Source organism: Notothenia rossii (assembly GCF_949606895.1).
Source record: "Notothenia rossii genome assembly, chromosome: 4".
NCBI classification, from domain to species: Eukaryota; Metazoa; Chordata; class Actinopteri; order Perciformes; family Nototheniidae; genus Notothenia; species Notothenia rossii.
This window is the reverse complement of record NC_136902.1, coordinates 33,551,568-33,567,423: the sequence shown is the minus strand read 5'-3', so window position 1 is coordinate 33,567,423 and position 15,856 is coordinate 33,551,568. Positions and strand designations below refer to the sequence as shown.

Sequence of the window (15,856 nt, the reverse complement as noted above, 5' to 3'; positions counted from 1 at the left end):
GCGCACGATGACTTGGACTCGGACTCGTGAATTATCGCGTACGCTGACTTGGACTCGGAGTCGTGATTTCTTTCCCCCACGATGACTCGGACTCGACTTGTATATTGACGCTCCGACTTGGACTCGGACTCGAGCAAATTCTCTCTGGAGTCTGATGTCCTCTATCCTGGCGTGTGCACCTGCGAGGCGAGCTCACGTACTGGGCCCCGCTATTCCAGTCTGAAGATGTCTAGAGACACACCCCGCATCGTGCTGTATGCTTTCACACATTCTGCTTCCACATTGGAAAAGAGCAGCGCAAACTGCTCATTATGTGGAAACAATATTGAAGAGAAGGCTCCGTAACACATTACTCTAAGAATCGAGTTCAGACATATAGGCTGTCTTGAACACTAACATCAGAGTAAAGTGATCTAATCAATAAATAAAGATTCATCCGATAACACGAAAGCACATGGCTACTTAACATGCAGAATGACATCATGTTGCATGCTAAGTAGCCATGTGCTTTCTGGGGCTAAATATTTATCAGTAAACCGATTTAACCGGCAAAAGTTCCTTCAAAATAAGAGTCCCGATCTTATTACTATCAAAAATAAAAGTGCAAAATAAAAACTTTACCATAGGAAAATATTGGCATACAAATATAATCACTTCTCTAAAAGGTAACTCATTTTAAATATAGTTTATTTATATATAATAATAATAATAATATTAATATTAGTAATAAGCTTTATATTTGTATAGCACCTATTACAAGAATTGTAGCCAAACTCGCTTCACAGCAGTTCAATAGACAGATTAGTATAACATGACAGGATAAAAGCAATGTAGAGGAGCAGCTACATTTCAACACATATATCCACGAAGATTAATACATGAAGACTTGTGACTCTGACTTGACTTGGACTCTTCTTAGGTGACTCGGACTTGGACTCGGACTCAAACACAGGTAATGATGACTCGACTCGGACACTTCTTGGGTGACTCGGACTTGGACTTGGACTCGACTACGACTCTCCCTTGGTTACTCGGACTTGGACTCGGACTCGAAGAGTGGTGGCTCGAGAGTGACTTGGACTCGTGAATTGGTGACTTGACTACAACGCTGGTGTGGCGCTACCTAAACCCGTCTGTTCTTTGGATGACAGTTGCGCATCGACGCACTCCGTGAAGGTATTTCATGTTCGGGGTCATTTGTTTTTTGTATAACCTTGCTTCGTGTAAGTGACAATTGTTGTCGTCTTATCTGTGAACGTTTTTTTCGCTGTTCTTTTGCCATTTTGAGATTTAAATTTTCAGCGGAAAGCTAACCAGGAAGTGTTTTAGCACACCAAGTGAACGAATCACGTTGTCAGAAATTGACACCAGCCAATGAGATTTTGTTTCTTGGTTTAAGACCCCTTTGTACTTTCACGATTGGTTGCTGATACAAAGGAAATGACCATATTTGGATCCAATGAGATTGTGCAGGAGAGACGGAGCTTTCCAACTATATCTCTGATGACATGGTCCAAACAGCGGTCGTGGTACTTTATGTTACGTTAGAATGCTAACTTTTGGTGAATTTAGGAGAAATCTACAGACGCAAATAGACAAACTATAGTCAAATAAACACCTAAATGTGTATTTTGTACGTTTTCCTTCCAAAAGCCTGAAAGAAAACATGTTAAGGAATCAAAATAGCACAAAATCTCAAAATTCACCAGTGCATGAAAAACGATGTTTTTGCCTGCCGTGTCTTGCCTTTTAATGGAAGATCGCCATAGCCCCCACCCACCCTATAATCGAATCGGCCGATACTGATTCCGGTGATCGGCGATCGGCCCCAAAAACCCTGATCGGAGCATCCCTAGTTACAGCAGAACATGAGTGATTATGTGTTACAATGGCGTTTGTTAGCAACCAGAAAATGACCAGTAATGACAAACAGATGAGAATACTGCGTGGGGTCTGGGTGCACATTCACAGCCTGATACATGATAAGGCTGAGTGAGTGTGTGTGCCGGCGAAACTCTGCGGAGTAGCGCGGCTGAGAAAAGATAAGGCTGAGTGAGTGTGTGTGTGTGAGGAGCTCCATGAACTGGTCCATTTGGACCAATTTGTCCATTTGGTCGTCGTTACGTCACTGTGACCAGGAAGAAAAAAATGGTAAAAGAGAAATCTCCAATGAGGCGTTCTGGGGCAGCATAGACAGGTTTTTTCTGTGTTAGAATTGTACTCGCTACAGGGTATACTTTGAGGGGTTTTGACTCTGCAGACCGTTTACATGCATAAAAAGCTACATAACACACAAGGGGACGGGTAATAACCGGAAAAGCATTGCATGGGACCTTTAATGTGTCATACCCACTTAACGGGAAGAAACTCAGCTAACTGACGATATGAACCATTTGTACCGAAACAAAACACAACTCTAATGCCAAGCGTCTGAATTAGCACTAATAAAGAGTGCTAACGCACGGTAGAAATATGTTATACTTCATCGGATCTGCACAAACAAGATATCATATGAAAGCTGAGATTCCGCAGATTGCATCGGTGTAAGTATCATCACTGTGCAACCAGAACTCACCGCAGCGAAGGAGAAACCAGACAACACACAACTTAGCTTTATGGAGCCAAAATGGCAAATACGTCTTACTTTTTCTTTTTTCTGATCAAAAGTTTGTTCAATGGCATTAAAATGCATAAAAACTAGGGGTGCTCCGATCGATCGGCCGCCGATCGATATCGGCTGATACTCACTCTCTGCCGATCGATCGGTGCTCTCTAAAAATGCCGATCGCGAGAGCCGATCGCATGACGTAAAATTCTACAGGGTACTTATTAAACTTATTAAATGTTATAGTTTGGATTCCTAAAGCTTTTAGTCTACTATCCCATCATTCAAGGGTGGTTTTCACTATAAGTAATGGTTTTTCTTTGGACGGAAACTATAATTTAAATGTTTTTACTATGTTCAATCTGAATTTACTTTAAAAAAAAAAACACTCACAGGTTTATCATTGCTTTGAGAAAAAAGATTATTAATTTACCCCTTTAGAAGTGAAGATATAGTCATTTGTTCTGGGAATGTCATTTTCGAGCCTGAGACCTGAAAAACAGGCTTGGGGCTTAACAGGTTAAACCTCACTGAGATCATTACTAATTTAGAATCTCATAAGTCTCTGCCTTAACAAATATTTTTGTGAAGCGTACCTCAAACCTGCAGTTTCTTTGGGAAAGTAATTGGTCACACTAACCAATGTGCTAACATATCATGTTGCATTTGGCAAAGAAGCACTTACAGTATAACCTCTGCCAATGAGGATATGTATTTAGTGCAGTATGGGGATTTTTGTCAGTATGGGGATTTTTGTCAGTATGTTTGCGCAAAACCAACTGGCCTGAATTTCATAAAACTTGTTGGAAGGGTGAAGCATGGGCCAAGGAAGAATATTCAACTTCAAGCGGAACTGAATTGAAGAGTGGATACACATATTACTTATCACTTTTGTTAACATTGCAAGATATGGCATTTGACCTTTATTGGAAAGCTAAAATAGAGAGGTGACAGGAAATAAAATGTAATTGGGAATGATTCCGGACGCAAATTGGGGATGTTGCGGTTCATGGTTAGCACCTTAAACCCCCTAGGTCACCAACGGTTGTCAGCTGTATAAAACAATGGTGTTCACCAGTGGAGACTAACCAACCAGTCTACTTACATCAGGGGTCGGCAACCCCTGGCACGCGTGCCAGCATTGGCACGCGGCACCATAACCAGTGGCACACTAGGAATAAGTGGAATAAGTATGCAAAATATTTAAATTGTATTTTCGGATCCTGAACGAGACTGCCGCCAGAGCGCGTCTCCCCGTCACCTGCATAAGGAAGCCATGCACGCAACGCAGCCCCGCTCTCTTTATCTCCAGGTGACTTTCTGCCGCTTTCCTCCGTGGTGCAGTGCTGATCGTTTCACCACGGAGGAAAGCACTTCACTAATTGCAGTACCCAAAAGGAGCTGTACAAATGACGCAGTTTTTGCGTTGCTGTGTCTTTAGTTGAAAGCCCAGTGGCGATCTGCTCATCTCTCATCGAAATAATATGCTACAAAGGGGCAGACTTGTCATCTGTGTGTTGAACTTTCCTGTCGGCTCCCAGACCGTAGTCGAGGAGGGCAGAAGCAACAAGCTTCAGGTTCAATAACCCACTTTAGCTTAAATGACTGGAGAGTTGGCCTCTGTTTTTCTGCTTCCTCGTTTCACTTCCAGAAACATACACACGTTCCCTCACTGTCGCTCTGCCATCCACACACACACACACACATGCACAAGCCACACCCCTCTCTCTCTCTTAAAGGGACAGCGATCTCATCTCACTCTGCATGACCCTTATATCATAACATCTGTGCTCTGGAGAATCACAGAACGGACGATCGTCCTTATTATTATGCCGTTTAAACCAATTATTTAAATGTGTTTGTTAAATTCGGCATCATGTAAGTTGCGCTGACAGGTCCACACACTGCTTCCCCGCAGCGAGGCTCCCCCGCCCTCCTGCTGGTAGTTGAAGAGCGTCAAGCTCCTCAGCCCCCCCGTTGATAATTCGATCGTTGGCACGCTGATAACAATTTTTTTTTAAAATGGCACTTCATATCAGAAAGGTTGCCGACCCCTGACTTACATGAACCAGAGTAATGCAGCTTGTATTGTTGTCAATCCTTATGAGACCTTATCCAGCATTCAGTAGCAGAGTGGTGTATCGCTGTCTGACCATGATTGCCTGTGGTTGGACTATAAAGTGGTCTTGATTGTGTCTGAAACAGGAAGAATGTTGCCAACCTCTCATCTACATGTTTATCTCTCAGCCCACATCACCACTGCGGTTTATTTGACAGTAACTGTGCTTTTTTAAACTTACCGTGGGCCCCGTGGATATACTCATTCATGCTTACACAAACACACATAAACTTCACAAGATTATTGCACAAGTTCACACATGAGAATGAGGGCATACTTTTGACTGAATCTACAAGTTGTTTAAAGCTTATATCTAAAATAAATAGTTTTTCATTTCTTTATTATAGGTCTGAGATATATACAAAACATGTCTCTGAAGTGTTTGGCTCGAAATACCAAACAGATCATTGCAGCATCCCATAATCCCCTCTGTTTCAGCCCTGTTTCTAAAGTGCTGATTCTGTGTCTGTTACTTTAGATGAAAATAAGGAGCCCCTCCCCACGCCCCTCTGAGAGAGGTTTGGTTAAAAAGAACACAATGGTGCTCGAGGAGGAGATTCAGGTGATAAGGTGTGTGGGGGGGGCGGGGTGGTTACCTTGGTTGGTGATTGGCCAGTGGCGAGCCGTCAGGGCCCTCTAGGCCCTCTGTGAGGGCCTAAGATATTCTACAAAATATTTCAAAACATTAAAAAAAAAAAGTATTAATATATATATTTTTTTTATTTGTCATTAGTTTTACCAAAATAACTTGATTTAATTGTATTTAAAATAACATTTCCAAAGAAATAAATCCTTCGAATCTGCCTATTCAGTTTCTGTTGGAATGTGAAGGTTTAAATGAAAGAAGCTCGTCTCTGCGAGTACTGTGAAGAGAGGAGCTGTTGGACGTCCAGGCGGTTCAGCTATGAATTCACAGAGGGCCCAGCGATAGTAACTGAACGAGAGAGTAATGTCAAATGACAGTACAATTGACCAATCATATCTTCCCTCTAAATGGGTGGGTGTTATTATCGCGGACTTTATGACAAATTCCGCCCGCTGTGAAACTTTTCTTGTTTCCATAGCAACAACAACTTCCTGTCAACAGAGTTAACTTGCCTTCAAAATAAAAGCATGCCAAATTACACTTAAGACATACAACTAAAACGAAAGTAACAAACACAATGCAATATTCTTTTCAATTTCAAAGAACAGAAATAGGGTTATTTACAGGTGTTGTTTTGTGTGGTAGAGGGTCGCTTTCATTGATGCGTTTTGCACCCCGGGCCGTGGTTTTGATATTCCGCTGTAGTATACGCTGTGACGTAATAACTCGGGGGAAGGGGTGGGGGTCAGAGGGCCTAGGTATAAAAGTCACGGTTTGCCACTGTGATTGGCAAATGGTAACACAAGCCAACAAATATTTTAAAATGTTCATACAGGTTTTTATATAAATGGATCAGGACAAAAAGAGAGAAAATCTTTTTTCCTGAAACTTTCAGAGTCTCTTTACACAGAGGGGACACATGCTGATGTATAAAATACAGGAAAAAGACGATTTTGCATAATAGGTGACCTTTAAGGTTTTTACATACAAGGAATTCACTTTGGTGGATTGGTGTAGTGATTAAAGTTGAAAGCTAATTTTGCAAAAATTCAAACAAAGAAAACCATATACATTAAAAAAATATATAAGAATATGTAAAATAAACAAATATAGAATGAAAAAAATACTGTGAAAAAACCTGTAGAATATAAATAGTGTTTTCAGTAATTAGCATAGCCAACATGAGGTTGTTAAATTAGCAAAGCAGCAATTTGTATGTTTAGTGTGCAGGAAAGACTTGGAGTAAGGAAGGGTAGTCAAATCAAGGATTCGTCAAACGCAAGAAGTGTTTATGAAACGTCTTGTCTGTGTAGATTCCGTTTAGTTACTGTGAGAAAAGCGAAAACTGGAATAAGCCAAGACATACCGAGCCAGATAAAAATAAAACAAGAAAAACGGTTTTAGAGAGCAACGTCAAACCCCCTGACCAAACTATATTACATTACAGCCTACCACCTGCACCTGAGCCACCCACCCAATCCATCACCATCCAGTTTGCTGTGGTTGGAGTACACTTGTACTGGAGCAGGACAGCGGCCAAGTAACACAGCTGGCAGAGGGTGATGCCAGGCAAGCAGCTGTCCAAACACTGTCCAGTCCCTAGAACAGAGTCAGAGCAATAGAATAATGAGAGAAAAGTGTGTAAACAGCACCCTCTCTTTGTTACCATGGAGGAAAAGCACACATAGAAAAAAAAAAACCTTTATGTGTCTGTTTAATTATCCAAAGCTATGGAAATATGGACGCTGAATAGCCAATAACATCTCGCTGTTGTCATCGGGATGATGTTGTTAGGTGTTTGCTCCATAAAATGTATACAAAACGTGGACATACTCAGTCATATCATCCCATGATTTGTCATTCAATGATTTGTTGCTACCTTTTGAAGCCTCACAAGAAGTGACCATATTCAGATGAGATGGTGTAGCATGGGAAGGATTTTAATTGCTACGCCTATATCCTGATCACAAAGTGGCCACGCCCTAAAGCATTCACTGCTTCATAGTCTGTTTTGTTCTGAATGGGACTATCATTTTCAAAATGGAAAAGGATACTCAAAATAGTGATTGAGACGATAAACTCATCAGGAAAATGTTAACCTACACTGAACAAAAATAAAAACGCAACACTTTTGTTTTTGCTCCCATTTTTCATGAGATGAACTCAGATCTAAAACATTTTCTACATACACAAAATAACTATTTCTCTCAAATATTGTTCACAAATCTGAACAAATCTGTGATAGTGAGCACTTCTCCTTTGCCGAGATAATCCATCCCACCTCACATGTGTGGCATATCAAGATGCTGATTAGACAGCATGATTATTGCACAGGTGTGCCTTAGGCTGGCCACGATAAAAGGCCACTCTAAAACGTGCATTTTTGCTTTATTGGGGGGGTCTGGGGGGGTCCGAAAACCAGTCAGTATCTGGTGTGAGGGTTAGGATTAGGGTTAGGGTGTCACGGTTTGTGAAACAAGCAGGACCCAAATGCAGATATAAACTGAAACTTCCTTTATTTCAAGGCTATGATAGATATATATATATATATATAGACAATGACAAAACAGAACACTCACCGCAGAACTAGTCAGGGAACAAGACGAACCGACCAAGACAGACAGACAACCCAGAACTTAAATACACACAAGACTCAATCACACAACAAGACACAGGTGAGGAGGGAGGAGAAAACAAAGGGGCCCAGGTGAACATAATCAGACAATTAGACACACCAGGGAAACTAATGACAAGAGGAAAACACAGGGAAAAGGACCAGACAATAACCCAAAGGAAAACATGACATGGAAAACAGCAAAAACACCCAAACCTACAAAACTATAAACGTGACATAACATGAGAATCGTGACATAAACCCCCCCCCCGCCCTCAAGGGACGGATTCCAGACGTCCCCAAAAAACAAAAATCCAGCAGGGTGGGTGGAGGGGGTCTGGAGGACGGGTCTCGGGCGGACGGCCCGGGGGCAAGGCAGAGTTCAAAAAAGGGGAATTCGGGCGGACGGCCCGGGGGCAAGGCAGAGTTCAAAAAGGGGAATTTGGGCGGACGGCCCGGGGGCAAGGCAGAGTCCATGGAGGGAATCTCGGGCGGACGGCCAGGGGGCAAGGCAGAGTCCGAGGAGGGGTGAAGACCCGACAGCTCCGGAGGCCGGTCAGGAGCCGGTGTCGGCAAGATCCCCCATGGAAGAGGACACAGGACCGGCAGGATCCCCGGCAGGGGAGCAGTCGGCGGAATCCCCAACGCGACAGGACATGGAGTTGGCAGGACCCCCAGCGGAAGAGTAGTCGGCGGGACCTCCAACGTGGCAAGACATGGAGTTGGCAGGACCCCCGGCAGAAGGGCAGTCTGCGGGACCTCCAACGGCTCAGGACATGGGGTTGGCAGGACCCCCGGCAGAAGAGTAGTCTGCAGGACCTCCAACGGCACAGGACATGGGGTTGGCAGGACCCCCGGCAGAAGAGCAGCGTGCAGGACCTCCAACGGCTCAGGACATGGGGTTGGCAGGACCCCCGGCAGAAGAGTAGTCTGCGGGACCTCCAACGGGACCAGACATGGAGTTGGCAGGACCCCCGGCAGAAGAGTAGTCTGCGGGACCTCCAACGGCACAGGACATGGGGTTGGCAGGACCCTCGGCAGAAGAGCAGTCTGCGGGACCTCCAACGTGACAAGACATGGAGTTGGCAGGACCCCCGGCAGAAGAGTAGTCTGCGGGACCTCCAACGGCACAGGACATGGGGTTGGCAGGACCCTCGGCAGAAGAGCAGTCTGCGGGACCTCCAACTTGACAAGACATGGAGTTGGCAGGACCCCCGGCAGAAGAGTAGTCTGCGGGACCTCCAACGGCACAGGACATGGGGTTGGAAGGACCCTCGGCAGAAGAGCAGTCTGCGGGACCTCCAACGTGACAAGACATGGAGTTGGCAGGACCCCCGGCAGAAGAGTAGTCTGCGGGACCTCCAACGACACAGGACATGGGGTTGGCAGGACCCTCGGCAGCGGGGCAGTCTGTGGGACCTCCAACAACACTTGAGTGGGTTGGTTCGCCAACAGAACCCGGGGACTTGGCGTCGGACGGACAGCCAACAGGAGACGAGGTGCTGGAGTCGGCCGGTATGCCGACAAGACACGGGGAGCTCGCGTCGGACGGACAGCCATCAGGACACGGGGAGCTGGCGTCGGACGATGAGTCAGCAGGTGACGAGGAGCCGGAGTCGGGACCATGGTTACTGGAGCTGGCACTGAAGCCGGGGACATGGCTGTAAGGTCCGGTTCTGGGGCCGGAAACATGGCTGTAAGGTCCGGTTCTGGAGCCGGAAACATGGCTGTAAGGTCCGGTTCTGGAGCCGGAAACATGGCTGTAAGGTCCGGTTCTGGAGCCGGAAACATGGCTGTAAGGTCCGGTTCTGGGGCCGGAACCATGGCTCTTGGGGCTTGAGCTGCTAGCTTGGCCTTGCGACTCCTCCTCTTAGCAGCCGCCTGAATACTCCGTGGACCTCCATAAGCCAGACGAGTTCCAGAATATGACTCCTGGACAGGAGCAGGAACTGGGGCAGAAGCACGGGTTGACTTCAGCCGGAACACACCGAGGCGTATGGTCCAAGGTTGGGAATTGGGAGACATGGAGCTAGCATGCCTGGGGCTAGCAGGCCGGGAATCACACACTGAGAAGAAGTCCAAAATCCAGCCAGGTAAGAATTTAACTAAACCTGGTTTCTCCATTGCCCTCTGGTGTGCCTCAGCCCGAACAGCCTCTCGCTGCTGACCCCTGGATGCTCCCAACCATCGACTAGAGCAGACAGCCAAAGCAACGGTTAACTCCAATATCTCCTGCTCGAAAGGATCTGCTGGGCCCATATTTCAGGTCGGTTCGTACTGTCGCGGTTTGTGAAACAAGCAGGACCCAAATGCAGATATAAACTGAAACTTCCTTTATTTCAAGGCTATGATATATATATATAGACAATGACAAAAGAGAACACTCACCGCAGAACTAGTCAGGGAACAAGACGAACCGACCAAGACAGACAGACAACCCAGAACTTAAATACACACAAGACTCAATCACACAACAAGACACAGGTGAGGAGGGAGGAGAAAACACAGGGGCCCAGGTGAACATAATCGGACAATTAGACACACCAGGGAAACTAATGACAAGAGGAAAACACAGGGAAAAGGACCAGACAATAACCCAAAGGAAAACATGACATGGAAAACAGCAAAAACACCCAAACCTACAAAACTATAAACGTGACATAACATGAGAATCGTGACATAGGGTTAGGGTTAGGGTAATGTTGTGAATCATGTTGCCCATGGTGGTGGTGGGGTTATGGTATGGGCAGGCGTATGTTATGGACGATGAACACAGGCCACTCGATTCACAACAACCTGTGAGGTGGGATGGATTATCTCGGCAAAGGAGAAGTGCTCACTATCACAGATTTGTTCAGATTTGTGAACAATATTTGAGAGAAATGGTTATTTTGCGTATATAGAAAATGTTTTAGATCTTTGAGTTCACCTCATGAAAAATGGGAGCAAAAACAAAAGTGTTGCGTTTATATTTTTGTTCAGTGTATGTTGTATTATCTTTTCAATTTACACACGGCATCTATTGCACGTCTGTCCGTCCTGGGAGAGGAATCCCTCCTCTGTTGCTCTCCCTGAGGTTTCTCCCATGTTCCCCTTTAAACTGCGGGGTTTTCTCAGGAAGTTTTTCCTTGTACGATGTGAGGGTCTAAGGACAGAGGGGGTCGTATTGTCATACTGATATTCTGTACAAACTGTGAAGTACACTGAGACAAATGTAACATTTGTGATATTGGGCAATACAAATAAACATCGATTGATTGATTGATTGATTGATTTTTTGCAGAGAGCGAAAACGCAGCTGCTTAATGTCTTTGTTTTTGTTTTACATGTCTCATCGTTTACTCCATTGAGTGTTGACAAGAAACAGTCGAAATATGCGTTTTGTTTTGATGTTTTGAGGTACGCAAAGGCACGTAGTGACACAAGTGACCATACGCAATTAAGATTTGTGCCGCGCATGCGTACCTGCGTACCAGTTATGTGCACCCATGGGTATAAATATCATCACTGTGCGACCAAAACTCATGTCAGCGAAGCCAGGAAAGACAACACACAACTTCACTTTACGGAGCCAAAACGGCAAATACGTCTTACCTTTGCTGTTTTCTGATCAAAAGTTGTGTTCAATGGCATTAAAACGCATATAAACGCTGCTGAAGATTATTCCAATTTCTCTGTGTCACTTTGAAATGATTACTGATAATCCATCATAACATATGGCAATAAACCTAGTTTTCATATAGAGCGTAACAGCTTTCGGTTTGGGCAAACTGCGTGCGCATCACTCTCACTCTCACTCCCCCCTCGATTATATTGGCTCTATTGGTTCAAAAGAGGTGTCAATCACCACAATCGACCAATGGGTTCCAGAGATATGGCAAATCCACCCAATTGACCCCAGAGGTGGGTTTTTTTTCTAAACCTCTCTAAAAAGGTCAAATTGCCCTTGTTTTGTATCAATCTTGATACAATGTACTTAGTATATGTTATAGTTTGGATTCCTAAAGCTTTTTGTCTATTATCCCATCATTCAAGGGTGGTTTTCACCATGGGTTTCATGGGTTTTTCTTTGGACTATAATTTAATTTGTTTTACTATGTTCAATCGGAATGTACTTTATAAGAACATCTATATTGATTCTGACTCTCTTACATCCAACTCACAGATGTATCATTACTTTGAGATAGTTAATTTACCCTTTTAGAAGGGAAGATATGGTCATTTGTTCTGGGAATGTCATTTTCGAGCCTGAGACCTGAAAAACCGGCTCAGGGCTTAACAGGTTAACAGAGGTACAAAATTAAATGAGAAGTACGGTCACTTTTTCAGACTCCTATACAATCTTTACTTACCCATCCCTACAATATACTGCAGGTTTTCAACTTATGGAGTTTCAACTTCAGGCCATTATAAACATTTCAGGTTTGGAAGCAACTCTTTTCAGACCTGAAAGCTACATCCTCTTCTTTCATACCGTCAATGGTTCACACTCATATTTACTCTAGGAGTGAACAGAGAAACACATTCTGTCATAAATCCTATATTTTTGACTGGACACCTGCCAGTTTCCAGAGTATGTGTGCCTGCCTCCCAGTATGACATTGCACGTAGTGTGTGTGTTCACACGCCCACCACCCCCACACTCTTACTCCCTCCTCTTTCTATGTATCCATGCATGAAAACATGCTCAGCTCTCCCAATGCTTAGCCCTGGGTTGTTAGCGTTCTCATGTTCTTAAAGGGCCCATGTCAGGCTTTTCCGGTTATTACCCGTCCCCTTGTATGTTATGTAGCTTTTTATGCATGTAAATGGTCTGGAAAGTCACAATCCCAAAGTACACCCTGTAGCGAGTAAAACTCTAAAACAGAAAATACCTGTCTATGCTGCCCCAGAACGCCTCGTTGGAGATTTCTCTGTTTCTTCCTGGTACTAAGTGACGTAACGACGACCCAAATGGACCCATTGGTCCAAATGGACCAATCCGTGGAGCTCCTCACACACACAGACACAACCACACATACAGTCTTTTAGCGGCAAAAATGTGACGTGCTGGGGGGGGTGATAGTGGATCCTCGCAGCGCGGCGAAACTGTGGCGCGCTTACACTGCAGGTGCGCTGTGTTCGGGGTTGCGGGGGGGATGCGGGTGCTAGTGGAGCCTCGCAGATGGGGCTGCTGCAGCTGCAGCCCCCTCAGCCCCCCCTCCTTCCCGCGTCCATTCGGGATGTCTCGCTGTCTCGCAGCAAGCAGGAAACCACACCAGTAAGCCAGCTCACACTGTCAGCTCCTCGCAGCAGCGAGCTGACCAATCAGAGCACACTGGGCTCACAGGGAGGGGGGGGGGGGGGGGGGCAGGATCTCCAACAAGTCATTTAGGAATGAGTGAAATTCAGTGAATACACATACTATACAGAGATGCTGTATGAGAAATCAATGTGAGTTTGGAAAATTGCACAGTATAAATCTATTCTAGTAGACCTCAACAATGGAATTATGATCAGTAGAAATGGCCATGACATGGGACCTTTAAAATCATGTCAGACCCAGTCATCTGTGGATGTGATCCCATGTTGGGAAACAAATAGGCACTGGGCGGGATTGGCTACCACACACACACACACAGACACACACAGATATACACACACTAGCAGACATTGTGACAAATATTGACATTGGAAAGAAAATAAGTGAAAATCTTTAACTTTCACTTATCCTATATCTCTTTTTAAGAATTACACGAACACATTTGCTCCTTTTTATTTTTCCCAAAACTTCCCACAGACACACACACACACTGAAACATACCCACACACTAAGGATTACAGTATGGTATGGGCGGGAACCACAAGGATTATTACTGGAAGACAGTTACACAACCAGAACAGAAGTTCAAGAGCCAAAGGGAGTAGAGAATGGATGTGGCCAAAGTCGCGAAATACAAACTATGTCTGTCATTCACGATCCTGTCATTATTACAGTCCACTAACCCACCAGCCATAACTTTGTTTTCTTGTATCTTTCTTTGAAAAGATTTGGGGAAGTCCAACTTTTTGTTTTCATCCGTCAGATGGAAGTGTATGGAGGTTCAACCAAATGAAACGCTTGATGAAGGTCAAACAAGGTTTCCCTTGCATTGTTTGAGATGAGGCAGCACCACAAACTGTGTCCCAATGTCTGATACTGTATCAGGTTTCTAACTGAATTCCATTCTTATTTGCTTTGTGTGCACAGGGGGGGAAGGGAGAACCTCACGTCTTCAAGGAAAAGACCTTTAAGAAGAAGCGACAGTGCAGCGTGTGTCGACAGAACGTGGACAACGTTGGGTCCTTCTGCAGAGGTAAATGTTGCAAGCATGTGTTGTCATCATTGTTACAGTTTGGCCTCTCACAACTGCAGTTAGTTACTCTAAAGGACCAAGAGGACCAATATTAGAAATTGATTTAGCGATATTCATTGCCAAAATATTTCAGATTAATGATGGTATACAAAATGATAATCATCAAAATGTGCTTTAAACCTGCATGAAACACATTACCTTTAATTGTTTTTATTCTTGCACCACATATAGTACACACTATAAAATCCAATGGAAATTATAGTCGAAACTTCAAATTGAATCAAATTTACTATATACTATTTTTTAACATGTATTTCTTTATTTCCTTTTAGTATGCAAGACAGCAACCCACAGAAAGTGTGAGACAAAGGTAAGAATCCACCCACTTGAGTTTTTTGTATAGAACCCAATTGTATTCCTTAATTACCCACTATACAGTGGGTTTCTGTAAAGTTGCACATATTGCACATTTTCTTGGTGGACCACCTATGGCCTCCAAATTACAAGAGGAATCGGTTGTGATGTTGTCGTAGAGTTGTAGACAGCATTGAAAGTGATGTTTCTCATTTACCCAAATGTGTAATATCTTGAATACAAAGTCGATGCCAGATTTTGGCATTGACTTGTTGGAGGGTCAGTTCTCATGAGATCCCTAGTGTGAACACAACCTGCTCTGTAAGAGGTCAAATGTGCAGTCATCGTCAACCATGACCCTACTAATTTAAGGTTAAGCCCAAATGCTGACCCTCTAATCTTTCTTAATCGGGCTGACCACTGGGAGGTATCCATCCTTGGTCATATTTTCATGTGACTGCCCTAGACTGTCGGAATAACATTTTAATGGTTATCCAAACTGCTTAGTACATTGTTCTGCTAGTGAGGTGTGAAAATACATGACAGTCGCTCTTTGAGGCCAGGAGTCTCGAGATCTCTGCCAACAGAAGACCGCTCAGTTGCATTCCTCGGAAAGAGCTGCAAGCCTCGTTCGCACCCACAGTGCTGCCTCTTTGAAAGGAACATTGATGGAGCGGATGGTGTAATGAATAGACAGAGGGATGCAGAGGGGGGGAATGCTAGCCATGGCCAAAGTGATGAAGACGGGGTAGGAACAGGGAGCCTTGGCTGGCAGCGGGCGAGAAAGAAAGCTAAGGGTGAAGGCATGTGGCAAAGACAAGCCTCATTCCTCAAGCGTTTCCCCATCCTAACGTCTATTATCTGAAGGGAGCCATGAGGATGAGTTCAGGGATGAAAGGATGGCACAAGCAATCAAAAAGTAAAACAGTAGATATTTCTGTTTTGCAATGCAACACATGTATTGCTTTTTATGTGTCATTTGGCGCCTCAGCAACATGAGAAGATTTGAGCAAATACTTCTGAAGTCAGGGGACATAAAGAGTGTCTCAGTGTGTCTCATTTCTTCTGAATTGATCGACCAGAACGTCTGGGCTGTAGAAATCTGATTGGAATCAATCCAACACCAAATATGGTTTGAATCCAATTTAGCAAAACATTTGCATTTTAACCGTTTTTTTTGCTGTACAGTAATGTGGATACAGTCTGGATAGGACAACAACCAGTTTTGCTGGCAGTCTGAACA

At 44.3% G+C, this 15,856-nt stretch overlaps 1 protein-coding gene across 6 annotated transcripts in view; it reads left to right on the top strand.

The window, feature by feature from the left end:
- tns2a (tensin 2a) overlaps positions 1 to 15,856 on the top strand; it is a 79,843-nt gene that overhangs the window by 22,006 nt on the left and 41,981 nt on the right. For all 6 annotated transcript variants that reach the window (XM_079677503.1, XM_079677501.1, XM_079677502.1 and 3 more), the window contains exons 2-3: positions 14,154 to 14,259; positions 14,592 to 14,629. In XM_079677503.1, the coding sequence (XP_079533629.1) occupies positions 14,154 to 14,259; positions 14,592 to 14,629 (144 nt within the window). The remainder of the gene's footprint in view (positions 1 to 14,153; positions 14,260 to 14,591; positions 14,630 to 15,856) is intronic.